This window comes from Ceratotherium simum, chromosome 1 (assembly GCF_057802395.1).
Source record: "Ceratotherium simum simum isolate JZ-2026a chromosome 1, ASM5780239v1, whole genome shotgun sequence".
Taxonomy (NCBI): Eukaryota; Metazoa; Chordata; class Mammalia; order Perissodactyla; family Rhinocerotidae; genus Ceratotherium; species Ceratotherium simum.
The window spans coordinates 75,628,985-75,654,936 of record NC_141900.1 but is presented as its reverse complement, the minus strand read 5'-3'; the positions used below and the strand labels follow the sequence as shown (position 1 = coordinate 75,654,936).

Genomic DNA, 25,952 nt, shown 5'->3' with positions numbered 1-25,952 from the left:
CCCCATCACCCCAAAACTAGCTACTTATACTACAATCTGAATCCCCATTATGGCACCATTGTCTCCCCAGTTTCCCAAGCAAGAAACCCAGAAGTCATCCATAACTTCTTCTTGGTCTCTCTCTCATACAATATCCAATGCCCTGAAAGTAACAACAAAAACAAAAACAAAACTTATCCAATTGTTCTCCAACTTCTCTCAATTCTACCTCTTAAATCTCTCAAACTGGACCCAGAATCCACTTGGGGCTGTACTACCAGGACCCATTAAATTAAACCCAGAGCATTTGGATGTGAGTGTCTCTCCATTACTGAAGGATAGAAGGCAAGGCTGAGGAAAGAAACTATACAAGACAGGAGTGACATTTCTCTCTTTTTGAAAGGGACACATGCTCAGATGCAGCAACATAAAATGAACTCTTACTCTTTAGAGAAGGGTCTAAATAAATTTCCCTGCTTGAAATCAGGGAGGCAAGAGCGTACCAGACAGAGATATTTATTAACACAGAAACTCCGAGTCTACTCAAGAAGCCTTTATGCATCCCACATCAATGTAGTAAAAAAACTCAGGCAAAGGACTTACAAATTGAGATGGAAGACTGAACAAACATCTACCTCTTCTCCCTACCAAAAACCTATTGAAATGATGGGAAAGTGGTACAAAAGGAGACAAATCCATACCTGTGATGAAAACAGCAAAGGGGGTGGGAGGAATGGCTGGCAGAGTCACTGAGCAAGAGATTTTAACGAATATCTCCAAGACAAACTGCAAATGGGACTTAATATTAAACCACAGCAGAGGAAGCTGGTGAAGCTGCAGCTGTTCTTCTGAGAAGAGCTCCAGAGAGGCTCCAAATTTGGAGCTGGCAGAGACAGAGAGCAGGAGTGGGTTGATGAGCAGTAACCATACGTAAGTAAACACCTGACTACAGAACAGTTGGGATGAACAGCCCTTCTCATCCCCCTGAGTTTAATGGAAATGAAATGACTGCCTAATCTATAATCACACAAGTGCTCATTAAAGAAATGGAAGATTTGTGCAGGGTAGAAAAGAGCTTTTAATGTGGCAGTCGTAAGTTCTCAGTCAAGTCCTCTTATTTCTGCATTTGGTAGGATGAGGATGGGAAGTGCTCCTATCTACTCCCCACCCAGGCATTCCCATTCATCCATCCATCCATTCAATGACAATTAATTGAGTAGCTCTCATGTGCCAAGGAACAAGATGAGGTTCCTGCCCTTGTGGAGTTTACTTTCTAGTGGAGGTGGGGGATACAGACAATAAATAAGTAAACAAAAAATTAAATGAGATAATTTCAAAAGTGAAAGGGCAATAAAAAAGAAGACAGTAATATGACTGAGAATGATAGTATGTGTGAGTGTGTGCATATACGTGAGAGTGTGTTTGTGAGTATTTGTGCATAGTGTTCCTTCAGCTGGGTATCATGGGAAGCTCTTCAAAGGTGATATTTTAGCTGAGCTTAAATGACAAGAAGGAGCCAGCCATGTGAGGATTTGGAGCAGAGTATTCCATGCAAAGAGAAGTGTCTATGCAAAGGCCCTAAGAAAGGAACAAGCAAGCTTGGCATACTCAAAAAGAAGCCCAATGTGGCTACAGCCTAGTGAGTGAGAAAAACACCAGCACGAGTTGAGTTTGGAAGAGTAAGCAGGGAGCAGATCATATAGGGCCTCACAGGCCTTGTAAAGGGTTTGCATATTATTCTAAATGCAATGGTAAATCATTGAAGGTTTTTAAGCAGGAAAGGGACAAGTTCTGATATGAGTTTTAAAAAGTTACTTGGTTACTTTTTGCAGAAGGGACTCTAGAAGGGCAACAGCAGAAGCCTGGAGACCAAGTGCATAGTTCAGATGAAAGATAATGGCGACCTGAATGAGGATCATAGCAGTGCAGTTGAAAAGAGGTGAATAGACTGTGTACACATTTTGGCAGTAGAGCCAACAGGATTTGTACACATTTGCTGAATGTGGAAGGTGAAGCAAAGAGAGGAGTCAAGGATGTTTGGGAGTAAGAAAAGGAGTGGTAACTACTTCTACTCTACCTAAGCAGTAAAAATTTTTCTGATGGGATCGTATAGCAAGATGCCCTACTAGAAACTAAGCTTGTATTTAGAGGGCTCAATGAGGCTCAGGTCTGAGAAAGTTACCTTGTGCACCAGTGGAGTCTTGAGTCACAAAGGTAGTGTCCCCAGGCCCAAGGAGAGGGGGAAGGCTATAAGGGAATATGCTCTTAACAAGTAAGACAGACAACTGTCCAGGAAGAAGACATATTCAATGCTTTTGCATTGATTATTTAAAAAGGAAACCCCAGAGACCCAACTCATTGGCCTCCCTGGTCATCACACGCATTGCTGGCTTTCCCTGCTTTATTGTTTCTGTTCCTTCTGGTCCAGGTCAGCCAATATGTCTGTTTCCAGTGATCATCTCTCTGTTCTCCCTAAAAGTCAGCACCTTCACTGGCTCCTGGTCACAGAAGCAGCCCAGCCAGAGACTTAGACATCAGTGCTCCCCGCACATCTCACAGAAGGAAAAGCTGCTTACAAATTTCCCTGGCTGTTGTGTGAGTCTAAAGTAGAGGCAGGCACAGGCTAAGTTAACCATATCATTTGAGAGAAGATATAGATATTTATAAGCTTAATAACTAATCAAGAAATATAAGTATGGAGCTTAGTAAGTAGTGACCCCAAGAAGAACAAAATAGAATTTTTAAATGTTGAACCAGCAGATCTATTCAATGGAACAGAAGAAAGGAAGAGGGAAAAGTATGAAGATACAAAATACGAAAGACAGGAAAAACGACTCTAAATAATAATAATGACAATAAACATAAATGGGAAAAATATACCAACCAAGGTACAAAATCCTCAAATCTGAATAAAGACAATATTCAGCAAAAATTTTACAGATCCAAATAGTCCATCAAAAAGTTATAATCAAGAAAGCTTGATTATAAAATCTGGAAAAAAATATATCAGGCAAATACAAATCCAAATAAGGTAGAGTAGCCCATATTAATACAATTTAAAAAGAAAATCAAGGCAGAAAAATACAAGGGACAAAGGAGGGGCATTATATACTCTTAATGATATGTCAGTAAGACAGAATAATCATCAACATAAACACATTTAACAATATAGGCTCAAAATATATAAAGCAACAATTAACTGAACATGGAAAAAAGCAAGTAAATAAACAATTAAAAGTAAATATTCTATCATATCCCTCTCAGAAACTAATAGAGCAAGGAGACAAAATAAGCTAAGATACAGAAGATTCAAATAACACGATTAATAAGCTCAAACGAGTAAATACATATAGACTTTTATAACCAAGAGGGAACATACTCTGTTCAAACAGATATATTTGTGAAAACTGACCATGTACTAGGCCTCAGAGGAAGCCTCCGTCCAAATCAATGTCATATGATCTATGTTCTCCAATCATAATGTAAAAAAACTGTAAATCAATGACAAAGGGGTAAAAACATACTATATGGGATAAAATGAAACTATAAGGGAATAAAGAAATAATTAGAACTAAACGGAGCTTACTGTTCAAATTAGGAAACTGGTAAAAAGGCAACAAACACAGAGGATGGGGGAGAGGGAGGAGAAGGAGAAGAAACAAAATAGTACAAATATAGGCAGAAAAAGCTGGAATAAAGACAAAAAAGTTGAGAAAATAAACAAAACCAAATCCTAGTTCTTTTGAAAAGATTAATAAAATAGACACACCTCTGTCAAGACTAATTAGGGAAAATAAAAGTAAAAAGAGGCAAATAAACAGAATACAAAATGAAAAAGGAGAAAAAAATTAGACATAGTATTTTTTAAAATTATGAAATAACATTATAAAAAGCTATATGCAATAAATTTGAAATATATATAACATATACATAGTGCTTATTACAGCCTAGTTCTGAGATATGTGGGTATAGTCATGTATTGCTGATGAGCATTTAAACAATCATAGGCAGCCATCCTGGAGCGTGTGCTGGCAAGACATACTGAAATCAAACATTCATATGCCCTAATATCCAGCAATCTCACTCCTGGGTATACACCCTAGTGAAAGCTTCTCACATGTCTATAAGGATGTTCACTGGAGCACTGCTGGGACAATGGGAAGTTGGAGGCAACCTGGGGGTCCTTCACTAGGGCAAAGGTTAAGTAAAATAGAATAAGACCATAATATGGAATATTCAACAGTTAGAAACTACAAACTATATACCAGAGGTACACAGAGCAAAAACGAACAGCCTGAAAAATAATGTTGAGTGAAAATGGTAAGAAAAAGAGAAAAATCTACAGACGTAAATTAAACACACACATGCCACACTGCATTATATATTTTGCAAGACTGTTATGGTCTTGGTTTCTCTGAAATCAATTAGGTTCTACCTTCCTGGGATTTTAAAAATGAGTGGTACTATAAGGGGAGTTCCTCACTACCTATATTTTAGAAGAGACTCCATCAAACCCAGAGAGAGGTTCCCTTATTTTTCCTCTATTTAATGGATTCCTCACCTCAACAAAGCAAAAATTTGTTATGGCCCACAAAATGATCAAGAAGCCATTATTTAAGATAAAAATGAGTATGCACCCTCTCAAATATAGCATGTCCAAAACTGAACTCCTAACCTTTCCCAAAAACCTGTTCCACCTGCAGGTTTCCACATCTCAGCTGATAGGGACTCCTCTCCTTCCAAGACAAAAATCCTTAGAACCAGCCTTGACTTCCCCCTTTTTATCACATTGCACATTGATTGATTAGCAAATTCTCTTGGTCCCACTTTCAAAGTATATGTAGAATCTGACCACTTCTCACCACCTCCTCTGCTACCACTCTGGCCTGAGCCACTAGTGTCTTTCACCACGATTAATATAAGATCCTTTTGCTTGACCTCCTTGCTTCTCCCTTGCCACACAGCAGCCTGTAAAAATTAAGATTGGTCATGTCACTCCTCTGCTCAAAGCCTTTCAAGGCTCCCCATTTCATCCAGAGTAAAAGCTGAAGCCTTTACTATGGTCCACAAACCCTATGTGATCTGTAACCAACACCCTACCCCCTTCCCACCCCTGGGATTCCTCTGTTCCATCCACCCAGGACTCTTCTGCTATTACTTGAGCACATCACGCATATGCCTGCTTCAAGGCCTTTGGTAAAACGTCACCTTCTACATCACACATATCTGATCATTCTATCAAAACTATGACTTCCATGGCCTCCCCACTCTGCCCACTGGCTTTCCTAATCCTCCTTGTCCTGCTCTACTTTATCATTTTTCCACAGCATATCTGGGAAAGGAGATCAAGAACAGGAGTTTGGAGGAGGGAAGCTAAATCAATCTCCCAGATGAAGGCATCTGTCTAGAACTACACATGGGCCAGCCTATACAATGAAGGCTCTACTCATCAGTGGATACTACTTACTACATTGAAAAATGTGGGCCCACATATGAAAAATCCTGATAGTGACAGTTCAGGTTATCAGTCGTGTATTCATTATGCCACAAGTAAGACTTTCATGTACATGACAATAACCTAATGGTAAATAAAGTAACACTATATCTAGCTAAAACTCGCATCCACGTCAGGGATTATTTACCACCCACTCTTCACTTTTTATAATGAATACAGAGTACAATGCTGATAAACTGTGCTTCATCATTACTGATGCAACAAGGTAAATCAATAATTAATGAATCTATTATTTCCTCTTAATTAAGATTTTCCTTTCTATATAAATCGCTAATTGCCAATAATTTACTTAGTAAGTCAACTTAAACAACACATCAGGCAAATCCAGAAAAGCAAATCATGATTAAAAAAAAGCAAGGATTCATATAAAGTCTAACTTTAAAGATGAGTGAGTTATTATTTATAGCGTTTGCTTTCAAGATTCATTTTTTTTCTTTATTTGTAAGTACAGCAAAGACAGAATCTAGCAATATGCCAAGAATCACTTCAGGAATACTTACTAGGAATTAACATATTTCACTGTATATTTCGTCCCTTGTTCAATGATACATCTGGTTATCTTAAAAGCTTGAAAGTAACTGTATTCAAGTGACACTTGGTTGCCTGAAGATATTAAAATACTACCCTTCCATCCCCCATAATGGTACTTAATTTCCTTCAACAATCAATTTAACATCTTCTAAATCAATTCATCAACCAAGTTATCCATAATAATCCATGACAATTTTAAGGAAAAAAAAAGAAATATTGATAAAAGGGAAATAATGTGACCTGTGGAATGGAAAAGCAGAGAGAAGAAAGGAACAAAACTAGAGGATTTAGAGGAGGAAAAAGAGGTAAAAAGGAATAGAAATTCACCTCCAAAATAGTCATTTATTTTCATTCTAAAAACATCTTTTTACCTGTGCAATAAGAGCAGAATTTCTGCTGCAGAATATTACCTAAAATAAATTTTAAAAACAATTTGGGACGGGCATACTAGTTCTCTTTTACAAATCACTGATTTCACGAAAATTTCTCTTCATAAACATAAGCAGGCAGAAAAGCAAATCAACAGTCCTTAATGCTCCAAAGGCTGTGATTAGTCCCAGAGGTGTATATTTTCTAAAGTATGCCTTCATTAGAAGCAATCCTCTTCACAAATCATTTAAAGGGCATCCTCTTACTATGAACACTATTAAACTAGTTCCCAAAGGTCAATTGTTCACACCCTAGGATACCTCTGACCTAAAAGGGATATACAATGAACATCTACAATATTTTCTAAATAGAACTCATTTTAATTTACATTAATTTAAAAATAAATATTACCACTTCTAAGGAAGGAAGAAAATCAGTAGAATTAAACAAGTAACAAAGAGGTGTCATAATCAACAGGAAGCTGGGCATCAAAGGTCACAGGTGCAAAGTGCCATCTGGGAATTAGTATGCCATAACTCTGATTCACCTATTCAAATATTTTACTGACTGTGTCTGTCTACAAGATATTGCTGTGTAGTGTGCTGGGAGGGACACAAAAGAAAACGAAACATCGTACCAGCACTCAAATCTAGTGCACTTCAATTATACTTCTATATGCTTTTAAAATTCAGCTCACAAAAATCTCTCTCTCTCTCTTCTTTTAGCCCTAATCTCTCTTTAATGAAGGGATTATATGAATAAGTGATTTGAGATAAAAATTGAGAATAAGGATAAAATAATTGTGAAAAAAGAGGTCAAGAGAAATGGCACTATATTATCTCAAAACTTGTATATTTTCTTTAGTAAGGGAGCCCCACAGAAGATGCTCAGAAATTGAGCATCCCCATGAAGGCCTAATTCTCACACGGAAATTTCATTAAGATACAAATCAACTCTGCTCAAAATCCTCACATGATCAGGTTTGTACTTGCAGAAGCAAATAAAAGAGAGTGGAAAGATATACATGGAACTCTAAGTGTTGGTGACCTTTGACTTGTTACAATGACTATAAATTATTTTTGTAATTTAATAGAACACCCATGGTGTGAATTAAATGAGCTGGCATATGTAAACTTCTTATCAGAATGTCTAGCTCATAGTAACATTCATTATGTAACTTGTTGATAACAAAAACTGAAAACCCTCCAGTTCTCAACTGGGAATCCTAGACAAGATGCTGAAAATGCAGGAAGGATACAAGACCAGGAATGAGGTAACTGCAATTTCCTCTGATTATTTTTATAAAGAGCCATGACTAAGAACACAAGAAGGATGGTTAGCAGTTATAATCTTTACTGGCTAGGCTGAGAATGGGTTTAACATGGTCCAAGGCATACAAAACACGCCTTCAGCTGACCTGATATAGTTAGTCAAGTTTAGAAAGAATGAAAGTATATACAGAGTATCTATATTTGCTTTTATATATGACCTGATATTGTGGGTTGAATTGTGTCTCCAAAAAAGATATGCTGAAGTCCTAACCCTCTGTACCTGTGAATGTGACTTTATTTGGAAACAATGTCTTTGCAGATGTTATGAAGTTAAGATGAGGTCATAAATCTCATTCTAAATCCAATATGACTGGTGTCCTTATGAGAAGATGGAAATTTGGACACAGAGACACAGATACACAAGGAAAATGCCAAGTGAAGACAGAGGCAGAGGTTGGAGTGATGCACATACAAGTCAAGGAATACCAAGGACTGCCAGTAAGAAAAGATTCTTTCCTAGAGCCTTCACAGGGAGTATGCCCCTGCCCACTCTCTCTGAAATTAAGTCTGAAGTTGATTTCAGACTTCTGACCTCCAGAACTCAGAGAGAATATATTCCCATTGTTTAAACCACCCAGTTTGTGGTACTTTGTTACGGCAGCTCTAGGAAATGAATACACCTAGTAATAAGCCACAGGTTGGTTTTAAGCCAAAATTTTAAGCGGGTGGATTTTTTCCTTGATATCCACATTTCCCTGTGTCTAACTCATTTTCCACCTTTTTGCCTTCACGATTTTGCTTTTTTAAAAGTGGTCTCAGTATTTATTTTTAAATTTTATTTTCATCATCATAAAAAATAAGAATAACATGCTTATTATAATAATTTAACAGTATATAAATTGATAAAGTAGAAAGCTATAATCCTACTGCTAACAATTTTCTCTATATTTCAAGGTTTTTTTCTTATGCTTATACAACTGGCTCTCAAGGTGCTGTCAAGGAACCCCTGGGGGTTCCAGACACCTTTTCAGGGGGTCCTCAGGTCAAAGCTATTTTCATAATAATAATGTTTTGTTACTTTTCACTCTCACTCCCTCATGAGTATAAACAGGGGCGTTGCCACAGGCCACATGTTGAGTGGTATCACAAGAGACGAAATGCAGAAGCAGATATGAGACTCCAGTCGTCTCCTATTCAGCTGGACACTAAAGAGATTTGCAAAAGTGAAAAAACAACGTCACTCTTCTCACAAATTTTCCCATTTGAAAAATATAGTTATTTCTCATAAAAACATTGTGTTAACATGTAATGTATTTTAATTGTTATTTTAAAATGAATAAATAAATATTTTAAAAATTCCTCGGGCCAACCCCATGGCTTAGCGGTTAAAGTGCCCGCGCTCCGCTACTGGTGGCCTGGGTTCAGACCCCGGGCGTGCACCGACGCACAGCTTGTCTGGCCATGCTGAGGCAATGTCCCACATACAGCAACTAGAAGGATGTGCAACTATGACATACAACTATCTACCGGGGCTTTGGGGAGAAAAAGGGGGAAAAAAAGGAGGAAGATTGACAATAGATGTTAGCTCACAGCCGGTCTTCCTCAGCAAAAAGAGGAGGATTGGCATGGATGTTAGCTCAGGGCTGATCTTCCTCACAAAAAAAAAAAAAAAATTTCTCAGTTTTAGTTTCTTAAAATGGTAAACAACAATAGATAAACCCACACAAATAAAAGATTTGGGGTGCTTAGCAATCTTAAAAGGGTTCTGAGACCAAAAAGTTTGAGAACTACTGGTTGATATTACCATCTATTTTTAATTGAAAAAATGGAATCAAACTATACCTAATATCTACACCTATCCTTTTTACTTAACAACGTATCTTGGACAATAATGGTAAGAACAGCAACACTGAGTACTTACTATTCATGAAGCCCCGTGCCAACTGCTTTGAATGGATTATTCCATTTAATCCCTATACCAACCCTATGAGGTGGGTACTCAGCTAGCACCCTGGGGACTTCTGATGCAGGTGACTGGTAGACCACACTCTCAGAAATACTCACTAGCTATGTAACCTTGAACAAGCACTTATGTCAAGGGTTGTCATGAGAAAAACTGAGTTTATATTTGTAAAACCCTTAAAATAATGCCTAGAACACAGCCAACACTATAAAAATGTTTGTCAGCATTTAGGTGGTATTTAAAACTCTGAACCTGAATGTGGTCATCCAGGGTTGTAGATGGAGATAGAAAAGAAGAATCAGGACTGGCCAGGAGCCACTTCAAATTTTGGAAGTCAGGAATATGAGGGGAATTCAGCAAGAGAGACTATGAGATTTTAGGAGAACTAAGAGAGCATGGTTTCCTAAAATCAAGTAAATCAAGTGTTTCAAGGAGGTTGTGATGAACTGTATCAAATGAGAGGGCAGCATATTGAAAGAGGTAGTGTTGCAGAGAAAGAGAGAGAGAAACAAGAATGAGGGAGAATGACTTAGAGCCCTGTGGAAAACTATAAAAAGGAGTGGAAACAGGTGATAAAGTCTGAGAGCCTATAGTCAACTTTCAAAGGAGCTGTAGATTTTAGGGAAGAGAGGCAGACAATAATCTGGAAGCATGCATTAGGAGCAAGCAAGATCACTACCCAACATCAGGCCTGCACATTCTCCTCTGTCTCTTTCTCATCCTTCCAACCAGGACCCCACCAACACCTTCAAGTTCCTTTATTCTTTGTGCCCGGGGATGCCTCTTCAGGGAATCCCATCTAAGACAAAACAGCCCCCCAAACTAGCCGGTTCCCAAATCAAGGGTTTTAGTAGGAACTGATCAACTCTAGGGATGCTTTAGATGCTTGTGCCCACGGAAGGGGAAGTTCAGACTACTAACAAGTAGAGTGAATAAAAACCCAATGTCTGCGCTGAAACAGATCTACTCACTTCAGGATTCTCTAGACCAGTGGTTCTTAATGGGGAACAATCTTGCCCCAAGGGGACATTTAGCAATGTCTAGAGACATTTTTGGTTGTTACACGGGGGAGCAAAAAGGGGCAGGTTGCTACTGGCTTCTAGTGAGTAGAGGCCAGGGATGCTGCTAAATATCCTACAATGCATAGTACAGCCTCCCACAACAAAGACTCATGTGGCTCAAAATATCAATAGTGCCAAGATTGAGAAACTCTACCCTAGACCAAATTACCTGAGGCAAGAAGAGCTTCGGGGTTCTTTCTTTCGGGCAAACAATCTCATCCATCCCAGTTATCTACACCAGTTCTGACCCAGTATGGCTAAGGGACCAGATCAGGCAGCCTTATGAATTCTATTCTAAATCTACTCAAATAGGGCCAGGGAAAGACAGAGGAAGAACTTGAGGCTAGCTAAATGGTAGAAGTTAAAAAAAACTGTGTCATATACCAAATGTTAAAGTGGCAAAATTACCAAAAATGAAAAAGCAAAAAGACTTTTCCTTAAATTTAAGATAGCAGAAAACGCAATCCTTTTCATTTTTAATAATAAATAACACGTTACAGTGAAGTTCAAAAGCCAGCATGCTCTCTTAGCTCTACCCACTGCCAAAACACTCCTTCAGTAAGGTGCTTCCATATTCTTGATCGCAAAAGGAAGCTAATTAAAGTGAGTTTTTGGGAAAACATTATGGGGATTCAAAATACTTAATGTGTTGCTTTAAAAAATGAGAAGCCATAAATCTTGACATTAAGGAGCCAATGTGTTCTTACTTCATCAATATTTCACTTACTGTATCAATATTTTATTAGATTCATAATCATCTACAGCTGGCCTTCCCAGAATTTTCTCATTCTTTTTCCGGATATCTCACCAATCAAGTTTTCCCTTTCTTAAGGGGTTTCCAGAGATATTTTTTAAAGAGTCTACTTTTTATATAAGGCATTCTGACTCTAGCATTTCTATTTCCACTTTAAAATCTGCTCCAGGAAGGTTTCACCTAAGGTATATAGGGAGAAGATGGCTGTGTCTTAATGAAAAATTAGATCCTCCTGCCTAAACGCTTTATCAGCAGACTGCCTGGAATCCAGTGTGCTGTTTTATCAGAGGAAGCTTTCCAGCAAGATGGTTTATGTGCATGTTGTTAAAGGAGTGAACCTCTCAGAGAAGTCTCCATGTACGCATGACCCATGACCTGAGAGGAGTCAGGCCCGACCAACAACTGTCTTCTGCAAGGCTGAGGCCAGCTGCAGCTTTAACAGAGAGAGGGGTCCTCAACCTCACCTCCTCCATTTGGGGTGCCAAGAGTTTCTGAAGGAAAAAGCACTTTGAATATTTCTCTTCAAAACCCATTTCCACTATGTCTGATGGTGTCCCTGATAGCATTGTTACAACAGTAGGGCCCACATCTACTGGATGCTCTATAAACCCGGTCAAAAGGCAACATGTATTGGTATTCTAATGATATGACAGATTTTTTAAGAAAAGTAACCCAAGAAACAAACACATATAAATACAGATACACACACACACACACACACATATAAACATGTATGTATAAACATGTATGTGTGTGTATACACATATGTAGAGAGAAAGAGAGAGAGACTGCTTGACTGACTGATTCACTCATTCAAAACAAGAAATAAGAAATACCCCAAATATCCATCAAGGGAATGGTCAAGCAAATTAAGGCATACTTATACAACAGAGAAAAAAATATGGAAAAAAAATGTCTACTATATGTTGGTGTTTTCACATTATCTCATTCCATCCTCCCCATCACTCCCTCAATTACCTTTTTAGTACGAGTCATTACCCCCAATTCACAGAAGATGAATGAAAAGCTCACAAAAGGGAAGTAAGTTGCCACGGGTCACAAAGCTAGTGAAGAGCAAAGCTGAGATTCACACCCAGATTTTCTGACTCCCTGCCTAGCATTTATTTGACATTTATCCCCGATTTTCTCCCAAGATCTACATTTGGTCTAAGTCAATAAATGGAATTGTTAATACAAAACAATGTTAAACAAAAAATCAAACCATAGTAAATATATATATTAGTTTTAATCACGTGGAATTTTATATGTATATCCTAAAAATGATGATAATCATGGGGCCAGCCAGGTGGCGTAGTGGTTAAGTTCACGTGCTCCGCTTCGGCAGCCCGGGGTTCTCGAGTTCGGATCCTGGGTGTGGACCTACACACCGCTCATCAAGCCACGCTGTGGTGGCGTCACACAAACAAAACTAGAGGAGGATTGGCACAGATGTTAGCTCAGGGCAAATCTTCCTCGCCAAGAAAAAAAAAAGATGATAATCAGAATGAGACTGATAGAAAAAACTGGAATTAAAATCATCCAAGTTTGTTTTTCCTAAGAAGTTGCTTAAGCATATAATAAAGAAAATCACCAAAATCTGCTCCTCCATGCATGTCTGTCCCAGGCTAATAAAGGTTAAGAAGAGGCAATAAATACAAAATACCCTGTTAAAGGCTGAATGTGCCTGGGCAGGTTAAGACAGAGAAATATCCATCCCATCCTTCATAAAATCCTCAGCTCTTTCAGAGCCAAAGGACTGGCAGAGTTTCTTTGCTATATCAAGGGATGGAATTTCTGCAAGTTAAAAAGTTGGAGAGCAAGTTCATGTCTCTGCAGAAATTTCCTTTTCTTAAAATTACCACTTATAGTATATAACAAACATTCTTTAAATTCTTCCTTCAACCAAAAGAATTTAATCCCAGGACACCCCCTTTGCAATGGCTTTGCCTAAGGAGCATCTATCACCTTCAGTCAAATAAAATTATTTCAGAATCTTCCTCCTCTTGTTCCTCTCCTCAGGTCTGGGGGCTATACTGCTGTTTAATGGAGTAGCCAGAACCCAAGCCTGGGTCTCACTCGGGCCTTCACATTATGCTGTAACTGGCAGTAACAACCAGGGGTGGGCCTAGAGTGCAGGCCCCTACCTCCAAAGAGTTACTGGGAATTCACATGAATAACTGCCCTTCCAGAGACAAACTGAGAAAAGACTCACTAGGTTTACAAAGTCCTGTTCTGAAACCCAAAAACCAAGAATTGGACAAGATGCTCCTTTTATCTTGCCTCTTGGTTCTTTCATTTTTATAATGGGCAGTTACCTATGTCTCCTAATCCAGGAAGACAGTACAAGAATAAAATGTTGACAAAGGTTTTCTAAGATTGTTTTTAAAAAGAAAATGGCTTATAAGTACAATTTACGCTAGTGTCAATTTCTTTACGAAAAGTATTCCTTATTAAAAAAAAATGTGGAAGTAAAAATTCCTCAGCTGGTTTCCCTTAAAACCACTGTTTTGATTTAAAGTTACATAATAATAACCTCTCTTGGTTATCTTTTGTTTTAAAACGTTCACCTATTTCCTCTCTTCTTATGTTGACTACTACTAATAAAATATCCTGATCCAAGAATCGAGGAAAATGCTTGAAATGACTACAATAACATTAGATCATAATATTATTAAATTTGAAGGTGGCAATTTGACCCATAGTTTATTCAAATCTTCCTAATAGCTACACACAAAAAGAAGCTAGTCAGCTAAAATGGCTGATCTCATCCTCGGCTTCTGGCTACAGCCCCAAAGGTTTAATAATGACATCTCTTGAAATTTCTTTAATATGCCAGTCACTCTATTAAAAGCTTTGCATGTATTATCTCATTTAATCTTTGCAACAATCCTAAGTAGTAATTGTTATTATTATTATTATATTGTTATTGTTATCCTCATTTTACAGATGAGGAAAACAGGGCACAGAGAAGTTGAGTAACCTGCCCAAGATCACACATCCAGTAAGTTGGTAGCTAGAGCTGAACCCCAGAGAGCCTGGCTTCAGCGTTCATGGGACACCATCACTGGTGCTCTCTGCTATGGCATTCAGTGGGCTCCTCCTTCTCTAAGTCAGGTGCACTGCCACTGATCCCAAACACAAATTCAAACTCACGTCTCTCATCATTTTCACTGCTTCCCTGGTCCTCCCAAGTCTTCTGGCACACATTGCTAGCCTTCTTTTGATGTAGACCAAGACATTGGTGTCTCGTCCTGAAGAGGGAGATATAAAACACCAAAATTTTAAAAAACAAGACCTTTCAGCTGAGCAGTAAGAAAAAATATAGAGGCCCATTTGCATGCCCTGAAAGGAAAACCTCAGAGAGAACAGACTTCTCCTAGGCTCTTCCTTACTGCCAGGAGCATTGACAACTTTGCTAATAGTAGAATACATACAGAGTAAAGTCAAAGTACTTAGATTTCCAAAGGTCAAATCACGTGACTGATTACCTAACTCATGCTTTTGAGTTAGGATGTTGAATATTTGATAAATAAAATCATCTGCCACAAACTGCTGGGAAAATGAACATACCCACATTGCATGCGGTTTACAAGCAAGAATTTCACATTCTTCAAATGTGCATGCTTTCGGTGAAGATGCAAAGAGGTGAATCTCAGGTTGCATCCTGATGAACTATTTTTCTTCCTTCTTGACATTAAGTCTGGAGAAGCCTCATCTTGAACTTCTGTTTTATATTATTCTTTCCCTAACACTAGTGACATCATAATTATCTCCAGGTCCCCCAAGCAGTCAATTTTAGATGGCAATATAACACATTCCAGATATGACAATAGGGTATGCAACAAAATGAAAAACTACCCTAGTGTTAGAGAAAGCATTGACAAGCTAAATAGTTATAATAATAGTCACTAAAATGGCTCTTAAAAAGTACATTAACAACTTTTCATCTTAATCTTTTATTTAATTATATGTCTTTTTGGATATGTTTCCAGACCAGTGAGAACATGCATGTGCTTAATCCTCAATAAAATTACCATGTTTTAGAAAAATATGACACACCTGTTATAGATTAAATACATGTATAATATGCAGCTATTAAAAGATGTTAAGACTGAAGTCCTAACATGTCATGTTTTAAACAATGAGAACAAGATGTGTGCTGAAAATTTGCCAAGTACCTACAAATTATTTTAAAGATGTGATTATATTTTTTGGATAGATTTAGGCAGCAGGTTGAAAGGATTTAATTCACAGAAGAAAAGAAATAAAGAAAATTTCTTAAGTTATATTAAGTTATGTAATTTTATGTATTAATACTCATTTAGTTCACAAAATGACATTTACTACATGTCTTCAAAATTTGTTATACATTTTTTTTAAAAAAAGCAAGATATAGATGGTGATTAGATGCTTTATTAACATATATACCTACTGCAGAATAAAAACAAAAACCTGTATATTGATGGGTTGTGTGGACACACTCATGTATACACAGGCCATAATGCAAAAGTCTTGCTGTACCTTAGTCATAGGGACTAATGCACTCACTGTCTGCACCAAATTCAAATTTAATACTAAAATTTAATTTTATAATCTCAATATGAAGGAGATACACTCCTACTCTCCAAGATGCAGGAGAGAGAAATGAGGTAAGAGAAATTCCACTTTAAGTTAAGGAAACAACCCAAAGTTAGTTTGAATAATGGAAACACTCCCTCCCACAAGGACTGCTAAATTTCTGCTTAAACAACCGACAAACTGACAAGTCAAGGGGCTCAGGGAATTCCAGAAACCATTTTGTTGTCTTGTTTTTATACCATTCCCCCAAAATATCACTGACTCTCAGTTTAGTGTACTGAAGTGATCTTTCATTTATCTTAAATAAAGGAAGCCATTATGCTTAATATAAAAAAGACAAATAATTAGGAACTCATGGCTCTTTCTCTCTGGAAGCCAACACCAATTCTTCCTAAATAAGAGCTAATACTGAGACAATCACCAATAACTGTTCTATTCTTAATTGTCCTATTTCAACCCATGCTGTAGAAGATCCATAAAGTAACACTATAATAACCCTAACACTAATTTAAGTCCTGTTTCCCAATTAGGACTTAAAGTTATGGGGCAGAGAAGCAACTGATAAACAGAAATATGTAAGAATTTTGGGAAGAAAAAAGGTTACAATTAAAGGTTAGTATCATTTATTTCTATTAGAAATCTATGCGCAGGAAACAGAATCTGAACACTAATGTGAACAGTAATGAAGCTATAAGTTAATTAGGTACTGTGCTCTCATGGGAAAGAAAAAACTAATAAAAACAAAGAAAAGGCAAATGTCAATATTTATTTTCATCTAGAAGAGTCATATTTTGAACTGGCCCGAAAACTTGCTCTGATTAATCATGTTACAGTTCTGATCCCCAACACGTCAACCTGGAGGAAACCTTACTATGTTGGGCTTCATACTGGGATCCATGATGCTGTAGCTGCTGAGAACGCCGGTAACACCCATCTCCAGCCTTCAGAGCCTGCTTAAACAGCTTTTCTGCTTCAGCAATGGTTGTTGCTTCTTCTTCAGCCAAGAGAATATAAGCAGTTGCACACCTGTTTGTTCAGATAATAGCCACCATCAATTATAAATCTAAGGACATCGTAATAGCTGTAGGAGCGCATGCAGAAGGGCAAGGAGTTACGTCAAAACATGCAGAGTGGCCAACTGGTTCATGCACCCCTGTTTGTAGTTGTTGACACAAAATAATGGTACAAAAGAAATGTCTGTATTTTAGCTTGAGAAGTAGGATGCGTAGTGTTAGGAGCATAGGGCTCACATATGGACTCCACCCCTTATTAGTGTGTCATTTTGGGCAAGTTATTACTCTGCCTCCCTGAGAACAACATGGAATCTATTTGTTCACAGTGTTGTTGTGAAGGTTAAGTATGGTGATGCATGTAAAGTGCTCAGTACAGTAGCCAGCATGTGGTACATGCTCAATAGATGTCAATTAACAATGGCAATGATAATAGCTGTTAGTAAACATCTCCTTCTAACACTCAAATTTAGAAGTACTATATATAAGTTTACTTCTGTTTACTAAACACAGATTCTCTTTAATCTAAAATTTTCTTCAGAATGAGAAATTCATTAAATCAAGTAAGTAACTCATTGAAAAAAATAGTGCTTCAACATCTCATTACAGTTAGCACTGATTGTCAGAGAACACTAGAAGAACCTGCAGGTAGTGTTATTTCTGAAGAGCTCAAAATTTGATTCAGCCTCAGTAAAAACAAGAGTTAAATCTCATGCCTTTAACAATAAGAGCTACCACTTATTGCTTGGTATATCTTAAGCACTGTAGCAGGCACTTAACATATATCGTCTCACTTAATCCTTTCAACAACTCTCTTAAGGTAGGAAACCAGAAAGGATAAGCAGTTAACTAACGAATAAGGGGAACTCTTAAAAATTTAAACCTTCCAAATCATTTAAGAACAACCCAACTGCCAGAGAAAGGGAATGTAATAGGGAAATGGTGAGCCCAGAACAGACCACACAGGTCCTGATCTGCACAGATCCCTTTGCTTTCCTTCTTCTCCACTGCCTCTCTTGTGGTCATTTCTCTACTTATCAGAACCTCCATCAGACCACAAGAGAGAAAATAAACAGAAAGTGAAACCAAATGTTACTTTTACTATTCATAAACTGCAACAGCCAGCTAGGAAAAGGAGGCTGAACTTAGGGCTAATGTGAGGTTTGGGGTTACTAGTTAATCTTAGCCTTGAAGAGGGGTCTTGTAAATTCTTTAGCCAATCCCTCTAATTTCAGGCAGGATTGATCAATGGGGCTTCCGACTGAATGTGGTGACGTAGGGAGAAAAATGTCCAGGAAAAAACCCGTAAAACCAATTACTATGGAGGGCAGTAGATATGACTTGGAAAGAATAATAATGATGCTGAAACTTCCCAGTGGTTAACTGGAGAAAATAACTAGGATAGGCATCAGGAAGCAATACTTAAGGCTTCAGATGCCGGCATATAAAAATGGGTCAAGGGTAATGAAGTGAAAATCAAGATCATAATACTGAGTGGTAGACACAGTATCAGAGGAATTAGCTGTAAGACTATAGTTGGTGGGCTGGAAACTCAAGACAGGTTGGGGCCAGCTTGCTTGCTTTATTTACATTTCAAATAGTATTCTTAGGAGGAGAGGCAGAGTAGCACTACTGGCCAAGAAAACATACATCTATGTGGAAACTCATGAGTCTGGGGTAGAAACATGCTAAGAGCTTGTGAGTGAAGGAGAAAGGAAAGAGCAATAGAAGTGCTAATGGTTGGGGAGTACAGAACAGACTGCTCAGCTCGATGGAAGATATAGATGATGCATCCTTGTCACAACACAATACACATACAGAAGCAAGAAAGTGTGGTGATGGGGGTGTCAACCATCCAGATATCTGCTAGAAGAAGTCTCATTTGGTTAGAAGTAGGGGACCCGACAGATTCTTGACTTACTTTGGTAACAATTTTATCTCCCAGATGGTAGAGGAAGCAATTAGGGGAACTTCAACTCTGGACCTAATTCTGACCAAGAAGAAAAAAATAGTTGGTGAAATGAAAATTGATAGGAACATTCAGAGAGAGTTACTATGTCATTCTGGAGTTCAGGATAATCAAAGAGGGTAAGGTGGACTTCAAAAAATTCAAAGAAAAGAGGCATGATTCAATGGCATGAGACTTAGAGGGAAAAATGGTTTAAGAGGGTTGGGCAGCTTCCAAATGTCCAAGTGTAACTGCAACCACAAATGATCCTCTCAGGAAGAAAAAAGGGATGACAATTAAGTCACCAACATGGCTGCACAGAGATCTCTCACAAGGTCAGAGTTTTAAAGGAGATGGAAAAAAAAGATGGAAAGAGGGCATGTAATGAAGGACTACAAGAGAGTGTAACGAGCTTATAAGAATAATGTCAGGAGAGCTAAAACTCCAATTTAGCCAAAGCTTGCAAAACAAAATAAAGACAAAACTAAACAAAATGCTAAAACAACCATCCATTCCCTGTTTTTAAACTATGTTTAAGGCCCTATCATCACCCCCATTTCTCCAAAACCATCACAAAAATAAATAAGCAAAAAAGACAAACAACATAACATCAAAACAAGGAAAGTTTATAGTTAGTAGTAGCAGGTAATAAAGAGAAACCAACACTCTCTAACACCTATTTTGTTCCTGGCTTCTCCATCAAAAAGAATGATTGTCAGACTGAAAAATGGAGAAGAAATTACACTCCAAAATGGGTAAAAAGATGTAAGATAGCAATAACTGATCTATTCTAAATGAGTTACTGTACTGGGATAGGCAAAGAAGCTTCCCAAGAAGCCAACAGACCTTGTAGGTAGGCCACGGAATTGCTCTATGTGGACAATTAAGAAATCACAAAGAATGGAGAGGTACTAGAAGATGAGATGACGAATGTAGTAAAAATGTTCACCAAGGGAAAGAAGGCAGACTTCTCAAACTACAGAACAGTGCTTTGGAAAAATATTCTAATGGATTATTAAAGGGATGGTTTCCAAGCATTTTAAAAAGAAAGTAGTGAACACTAGAAGCTAGCTTAAATTCACTAAAAATAAATAAATCAGGTTGTGCTAGCTTAATTTACACTAATAGATTGACTATACATTAAAGATCCATAGCTACAACTGGCATTCTTAAGATCCAAATGCAGAAATATGGGCTGAAGTATAACCGGGTGGCTCAGCAATTGGTTGAACAATACCAAAGGATGATGATTCATGAAGACATGAACCTGGAGGGTGGTTTCCATACGTCATGTTACAGGGTTCTACCCCTGATACCGACATTGTTATCAGAAACATGGATGACACACAGAAGGCAGGCATATCAAATTTGTAGATGACAAGAAACTGGAAAATAAATATGTTGCATGACAGAATCAGAAACCAAATAGATCAACAGGTTACAATGGCAAGATTTCCAACTCTCAAGTAAATCTTTTTTCTAAGACTTCTGAAGAAGATTCTGTAAACTTCTTCAGAAAAATCATAAAATAGTTTAATAATGACCACTTGGCAGGGAGAGTGTCGAGGTGATTCAAGCACCAAATGGGTGGTTGAGCTAAATGACCTTTAAGGTCTCTGCCAACCCTGAGCTTTTATGACTCCAACTTTAAGAATCTTTCTCATTTTCTGAGATTTCCAGAAAAGATTTCCCAGCCTTCCTTGGTAACTCATAGAATGTTTAATGACACTAAGGATGGCATTCCCTCTTATCTTTGTCTTGATCTTGAAATATTTTTTAAGTGTAATTTTTTCACCTTATGTTTTTATTGTTTTCCCCACTAGCAGAAGTTCTACCTAGAAAATGTGATGGCACAGATGAGCACTACATCTAGAAAATTCTCCCTGTCAAAATGTTTTATTTTTTTTTATTTTTATAATAATTTTTATTTATTTATTTATTTTTCCCCAAAGCCCCAGTAGATAGTTGCATGTCATAGCTGCACATCCTTCTAGTTGCTGTATGTGGGACACAGCCTCAGCATGGCTGGAGAAGCGGTGCGTCGTGCGCGCCCGGGATCCGAACCCCGGCCACCAGCAGCGGAGCACGCGCACTTAACCGCTAAGCCACGAGGCTGGCCCCTGTCAAAATGTTTTAGATATGTAAAGAACTGTATTTATTTTATGTCCTCACAATATCCCACAGACAGCCCTTGAAGAATATAATTTAGGGTCATAGCAAAGCCACTGAATTGTTCTCTAAAATGACTAAAACCACCTTCACATGGATGTCCTTCATAAAAAAAATTTTTTAAATAAATTAATACCCCCCCCAAATTAATCCTCAAGTTCAAATGCATAGTTTAATGTAAGTATCCCATCAGTGGCAACTGAATACATTCAGCAAAGGATGAGATTTTCTTTTTAAAAGCAAGATTTTCCTGCACTTACTCATTTATCTCTAAGGCTTCGTGAGCTGCAGAAATCCTAGCTTGGGGGTTTCTCTCTCTCCAGGCTTTCTGCATTACTATTTTAGAAAAAGAGAAAAAAGCAAGATACTCAATACACATAATTAGGAAGACTCAATACAGGACAATAGCTAAATTAATAGCTCTCAGCTTGAATTACAAGAGAATATTTCACTTACCAAGAGAGTCAGCCCAAATCTCCAAAGTCACACAAATACATTCTAATTTGCTATTCCATTGCCCTTCAATTACTGATATCAAATCTCTCTCGTGCTCATGAAACTACAGATCTAAATCTTATAGACTAATCCATAGTCTATAATCTTAGAGACTTAACCTTGATTAAGATTTCTTAACCAAGAAAAGGCACTCTAATAGAGATTTAATATTTGTTTTTGCTCTTGCATTAATGTCATTTGTTGTTAGAGAACATATATTAGTTCACATATTTTGAAATGACATTGCTATTAATCTCTTCCTTCTACTTAGACACAACATAATTTCCATTGGTCATTTTCCCAAACACTTGTTACAGGCTCTGGATATTAGAACATTTTAAAACCATTTGAAGAATTCTGAGTTGTATCAGAAAAAAAAGCTTTAGGCTTTTGCTTAATATGTGTATCTGCTCCCAAAGTTTGCTGCAAACCCAGTTTTTATACGCCAGAGAAGTCTGTGAACATATTGTGGGAAGCTCAATGCTCGGAATATTTATCGTACTAGGATGTTCCACCATGGCAAAGAGCACCTCTTAAAAAAGAGTAACAATCTCCTTATTTAATTTGTTTTATAAATTTGTGCCTTCTAAGTTAGTTTCTTAGGAGCATGTACATATTCTTTTAAAAAAATTTTTTTCCATCTAGTTTCTTTAAGCGTGGAACATAAAAAATATCAGTAAGATTATTTAGAACTCAACCAGTGTCAAATGCACACCAAAGTCTTTTCTAGGATGGAAAACAAATATGGATTCCAATAGCCAAGGCCATGCCCCCATTTAATGCTAGTGAACCTATAAATAGGCATATAAATCACTACAATATATTTAGTAATCATTTGGATTCACTGAATCCCAATTTCTAACTAGAATATCATCAAAGAGACATGACCCTTCGCTCTATCTCAATCAAAGATTTAATTTGCTTCATATAAGATTAATATTTCTTGAAAATATATAAATCCAACTTTGGTATATTTTTTAAATAATATTTTAAATTATAATAAGGGGACTCATTTCTACATCAACACTTCATTGTGACAAAGCTTTTATTTAAGTATCAGAATTATGGGTTCTACCAGTCAAGCTGCAATTTAATATTTTATTCATTGAGGCTTCTATAGTGCAGATACTCTAAAAGTAGTAACCTTGATACTTAAAACAAACCAAGAAGCCCTCCCATTCAGCAACTATCTGAAGGATTTTCCATACTTGCATCTGCAGGACGCAGATGGTCCGAGTCACAAGTAAAGAATGTCTGGTGGTCCTGGGCAGAGAGATTCATGTCATAGTAAGTCAGAGGCTCTCGTCCTGTCACCCAAGTGTACCTGTGAAGAGGAAATAAAATGGTCAGACACTTTTGAGAGAGGAAAGCAAGATCTACAAAATATTAAGCTGCATAGAAGCTGAACTATAAACCATTAACTGAGTACTAAAATAGCTTTGCCAATGAATAAAAAAATATTTTAAAAAAATCATTCTATTATCTCTTTAGGAAGTATATCAACAGGACAGAAGTAAACATTTTCCCTATATTTTTGTCCTAAAATTTTACTAGGACTAGCTAATGAAAACCTTCCCTAACCAGTATTATGAAGAGACATTTCCCAAAAGCCATGAAAATTCTGACTTGCCTAATTACTCTGCAAAATTAAATTCCAACATAACTTCTGTGGCATCTTTATAACCATGTCCCAGGTAAGCTTCAAAATATTTTGATTGTATAATATAATGAAAAGAATAACTGTAATAGAAAATTTCTACAAACTACACATTTTTGTATATTATCCCAATTCCAATGCTAAAATACTTATAAAACAGAAAAACTAAAACATTTAAGGATAGTATCAAAGAATGGAAGCACTAAACAGACTGTTAGAATGACCCCTAAATGAACCAGCAAAAACATTTGCTGCTGTCTTTGCTCTCTGAACTAGACCCATTTGTTTCCCAAGCTGTCAAAATGCTTACCGATTATATTCAGCGCCCCTAAATAAATTTAATGGATTTCGCCATACTTTGCATTCTGCAACAAAGAAAAATATGAAAATGTTACACATAGTTCAGAGACACTACAATCTAATTAATTCAGCGAAACACCCTTCCTGGCCACTTGATAAGATAATTTTATTCTCTATCCTCTACATGGGAAGCAATGTGGAAAAACTCTGGGTGGTTAATCAGGAAATGTAGCTCAGGCACCAGGACTTTGGAAAGTTTCACCTAATCTTTCTGGGCTCAAGTTTCCTCATTTGCTAAATGAAGGTACATGCCAAAATCAGCTAGTTCATAACTTCTATAGTCATTTCATGAGGCCTAAACAGATTCTATGGATTTACTTCTAAAATTAAAGGCAGAAGGTATAGGTAGAAGTAAAACTACTTTCTGTTACTCTAAAATATATCCTACAATAATTTCATATATGACAAACTAAACTTAAGTTCTGGAGTATAATACGCAAAATGCCTTAGATTCTTAATTAGGGTCTATGTTAATACTGATTTTGTGATAATTCACCAGATGGCTTTTATATCACCGTAAAGGAGTGATAAAATTAATAGGGGCTGGCCCGGCGGCGTACTGGTTGGGTTCCTGCGCTCCGCTTCAGCAGCCTGGGGTTCACAGGTTCGGATCCCAGGCACGGACCTATGCACTTCTTATCAAGCCATGCCGTGGCAGACGTCCCACATATAAAGTAGAGGAAGATGGGCACAGATATTAGCCCAGGTCCAATCTTTCTCAGTAAAAAGAGGAGGACTGGCAACAGACGTTAGCTCAGGGCTAATCTTTCTCACACACAAAATTAATAAAGGTACCATTATTGTAGGGAGAAATGCTATGAAAATAAATTGTTTTAACATTGTTTACTTATGCAAATTAATGTATTAATCATTATGCTAATACCATAATGTTAGCATGTACCAATAGACTATAATCTCTGTTACACAAGGACCACAGAAATTTAGAACCACAGGATTTTAACTTAGAAAAGTCAATCATTAGCTTTTTTTTTTTTGTGAGGAGATCAGCCCTGTGCTAACATCCGCCAATCCTCCTCTTTTTTTTTTTTTTGCTGAGGAAGACGGCCCTGGGCTAACATCTGTGCCCATCTTCCTCCACTTTATATGGGACGCCGCCACAGCATGGCTTGCCAAGCAGTGTGTCGGTGCGCGCCCGGGATCCGAACCAGCGAACCCCGGGCTGCCGCAGCGGAGCGTGCGCACTTAACCGCTTGCGCCACCAGGCCGGCCCCCAATCATTAGCTTTTAAGACTGTGTTATAAGTGTGCAACTAATAAGCTACAATTTTTCTAAAACTGCCTATGATTAAGACTTTCTACTGATTCAGAATACTACACTTCTTTGGATGAATAATGTTTTATTAGAAAATAAAATCAGTTAACAGAACTTAAAACATCTTTGTATGTGTAGTAAGCCAAAAAACACACCCAAAGACATATATACACACAAGTGAACAATTATTGCAAAAATCAAAAGACCTTTAAAGGCCATGGGTGATTCTTTAATTTTCTACCCTCAGTCCTGTTAGATTCAACATCCCTTCTTCCACCCACCCACCCATCCATCCATCCTATAAGCACTAAGCACCCAGGGCGGGAAACAAACAAGTGAACGGTCAATTGCAATACAGCGTGAAAACAAAGAACATAAAGCACTGTGGGAACACTGTGTGTAATCTCAGTAAACTTTTGTTAAAATAGTGAATGAAGGGTTTACACAAAACAGGAAGATATGTTTTTATTTAAAGAAGATAAATTTGTCTTTAAATTAGGGCAGGATTCCACTTAAAATTTGCTCAATGTTTATAAACAATCGCCCTAAATTTTCTGTCACTTAGCTTAACTTGCCATTTAGGAAATGATCTTTGCTCCGTTAGTTTAGCATCTCTGAATTTTGTTCCTGAGAAACTGAAATTCAATGGCTGTCACTTCAAATGGCACTAACTAGAAAATTATGCTTCCCTTAAATAATTACTCTTTTTCCAGACATAAAGCCCCTTAGAGGGGTCACTAACGCACTTCAGATCATGGCTGGCATCACACTGGTGAGCCAAACAACCACAATCACTGTCCTTATGGCTATTATAACTCTTATGTCTTCACCACCCCCAACTCTTCCTCAGAGGATGTCTTTCAAGATTCGAAGTGCTCTTATTAAAGCTTTATGAATATTCCAAGGTTTGTATTTAGCATATAATAAATGTGCATACAGATTGACGTACAAAGTATGCTCATGGTGGCATTATACAATAAAACAGGGACATTTAGGGAGATGCCTCTCCTCCACTGAATT

The 25,952-nt window shown here is 37.5% G+C and overlaps 1 protein-coding gene across 5 annotated transcripts in view; it reads right to left on the bottom strand.

Annotated features, from left to right (window-relative positions):
• ST7 (suppression of tumorigenicity 7) overlaps positions 1 to 25,952 on the bottom strand; it is a 252,222-nt gene that overhangs the window by 68,919 nt on the left and 157,351 nt on the right. For 3 of the 5 annotated variants that reach the window (XM_004418772.2, XM_014785458.2, XM_014785477.2), the window contains exons 4-9: positions 23,611 to 23,665; positions 22,852 to 22,967; positions 21,409 to 21,484; positions 18,953 to 19,021; positions 16,893 to 17,047; positions 14,597 to 14,694 (exon numbers count right to left, since the gene is read on the bottom strand). In XM_004418772.2, coding sequence (XP_004418829.1) covers positions 14,597 to 14,694; positions 16,893 to 17,047; positions 18,953 to 19,021; positions 21,409 to 21,484; positions 22,852 to 22,967; positions 23,611 to 23,665 — 569 coding nt within the window. The remainder of the gene's footprint in view (positions 1 to 14,596; positions 14,695 to 16,892; positions 17,048 to 18,952; positions 19,022 to 21,408; positions 21,485 to 22,851; positions 22,968 to 23,610; positions 23,666 to 25,952) is intronic. The other 2 variants (XM_004418773.3, XM_004418774.2) reach the window with 1 other exon arrangement.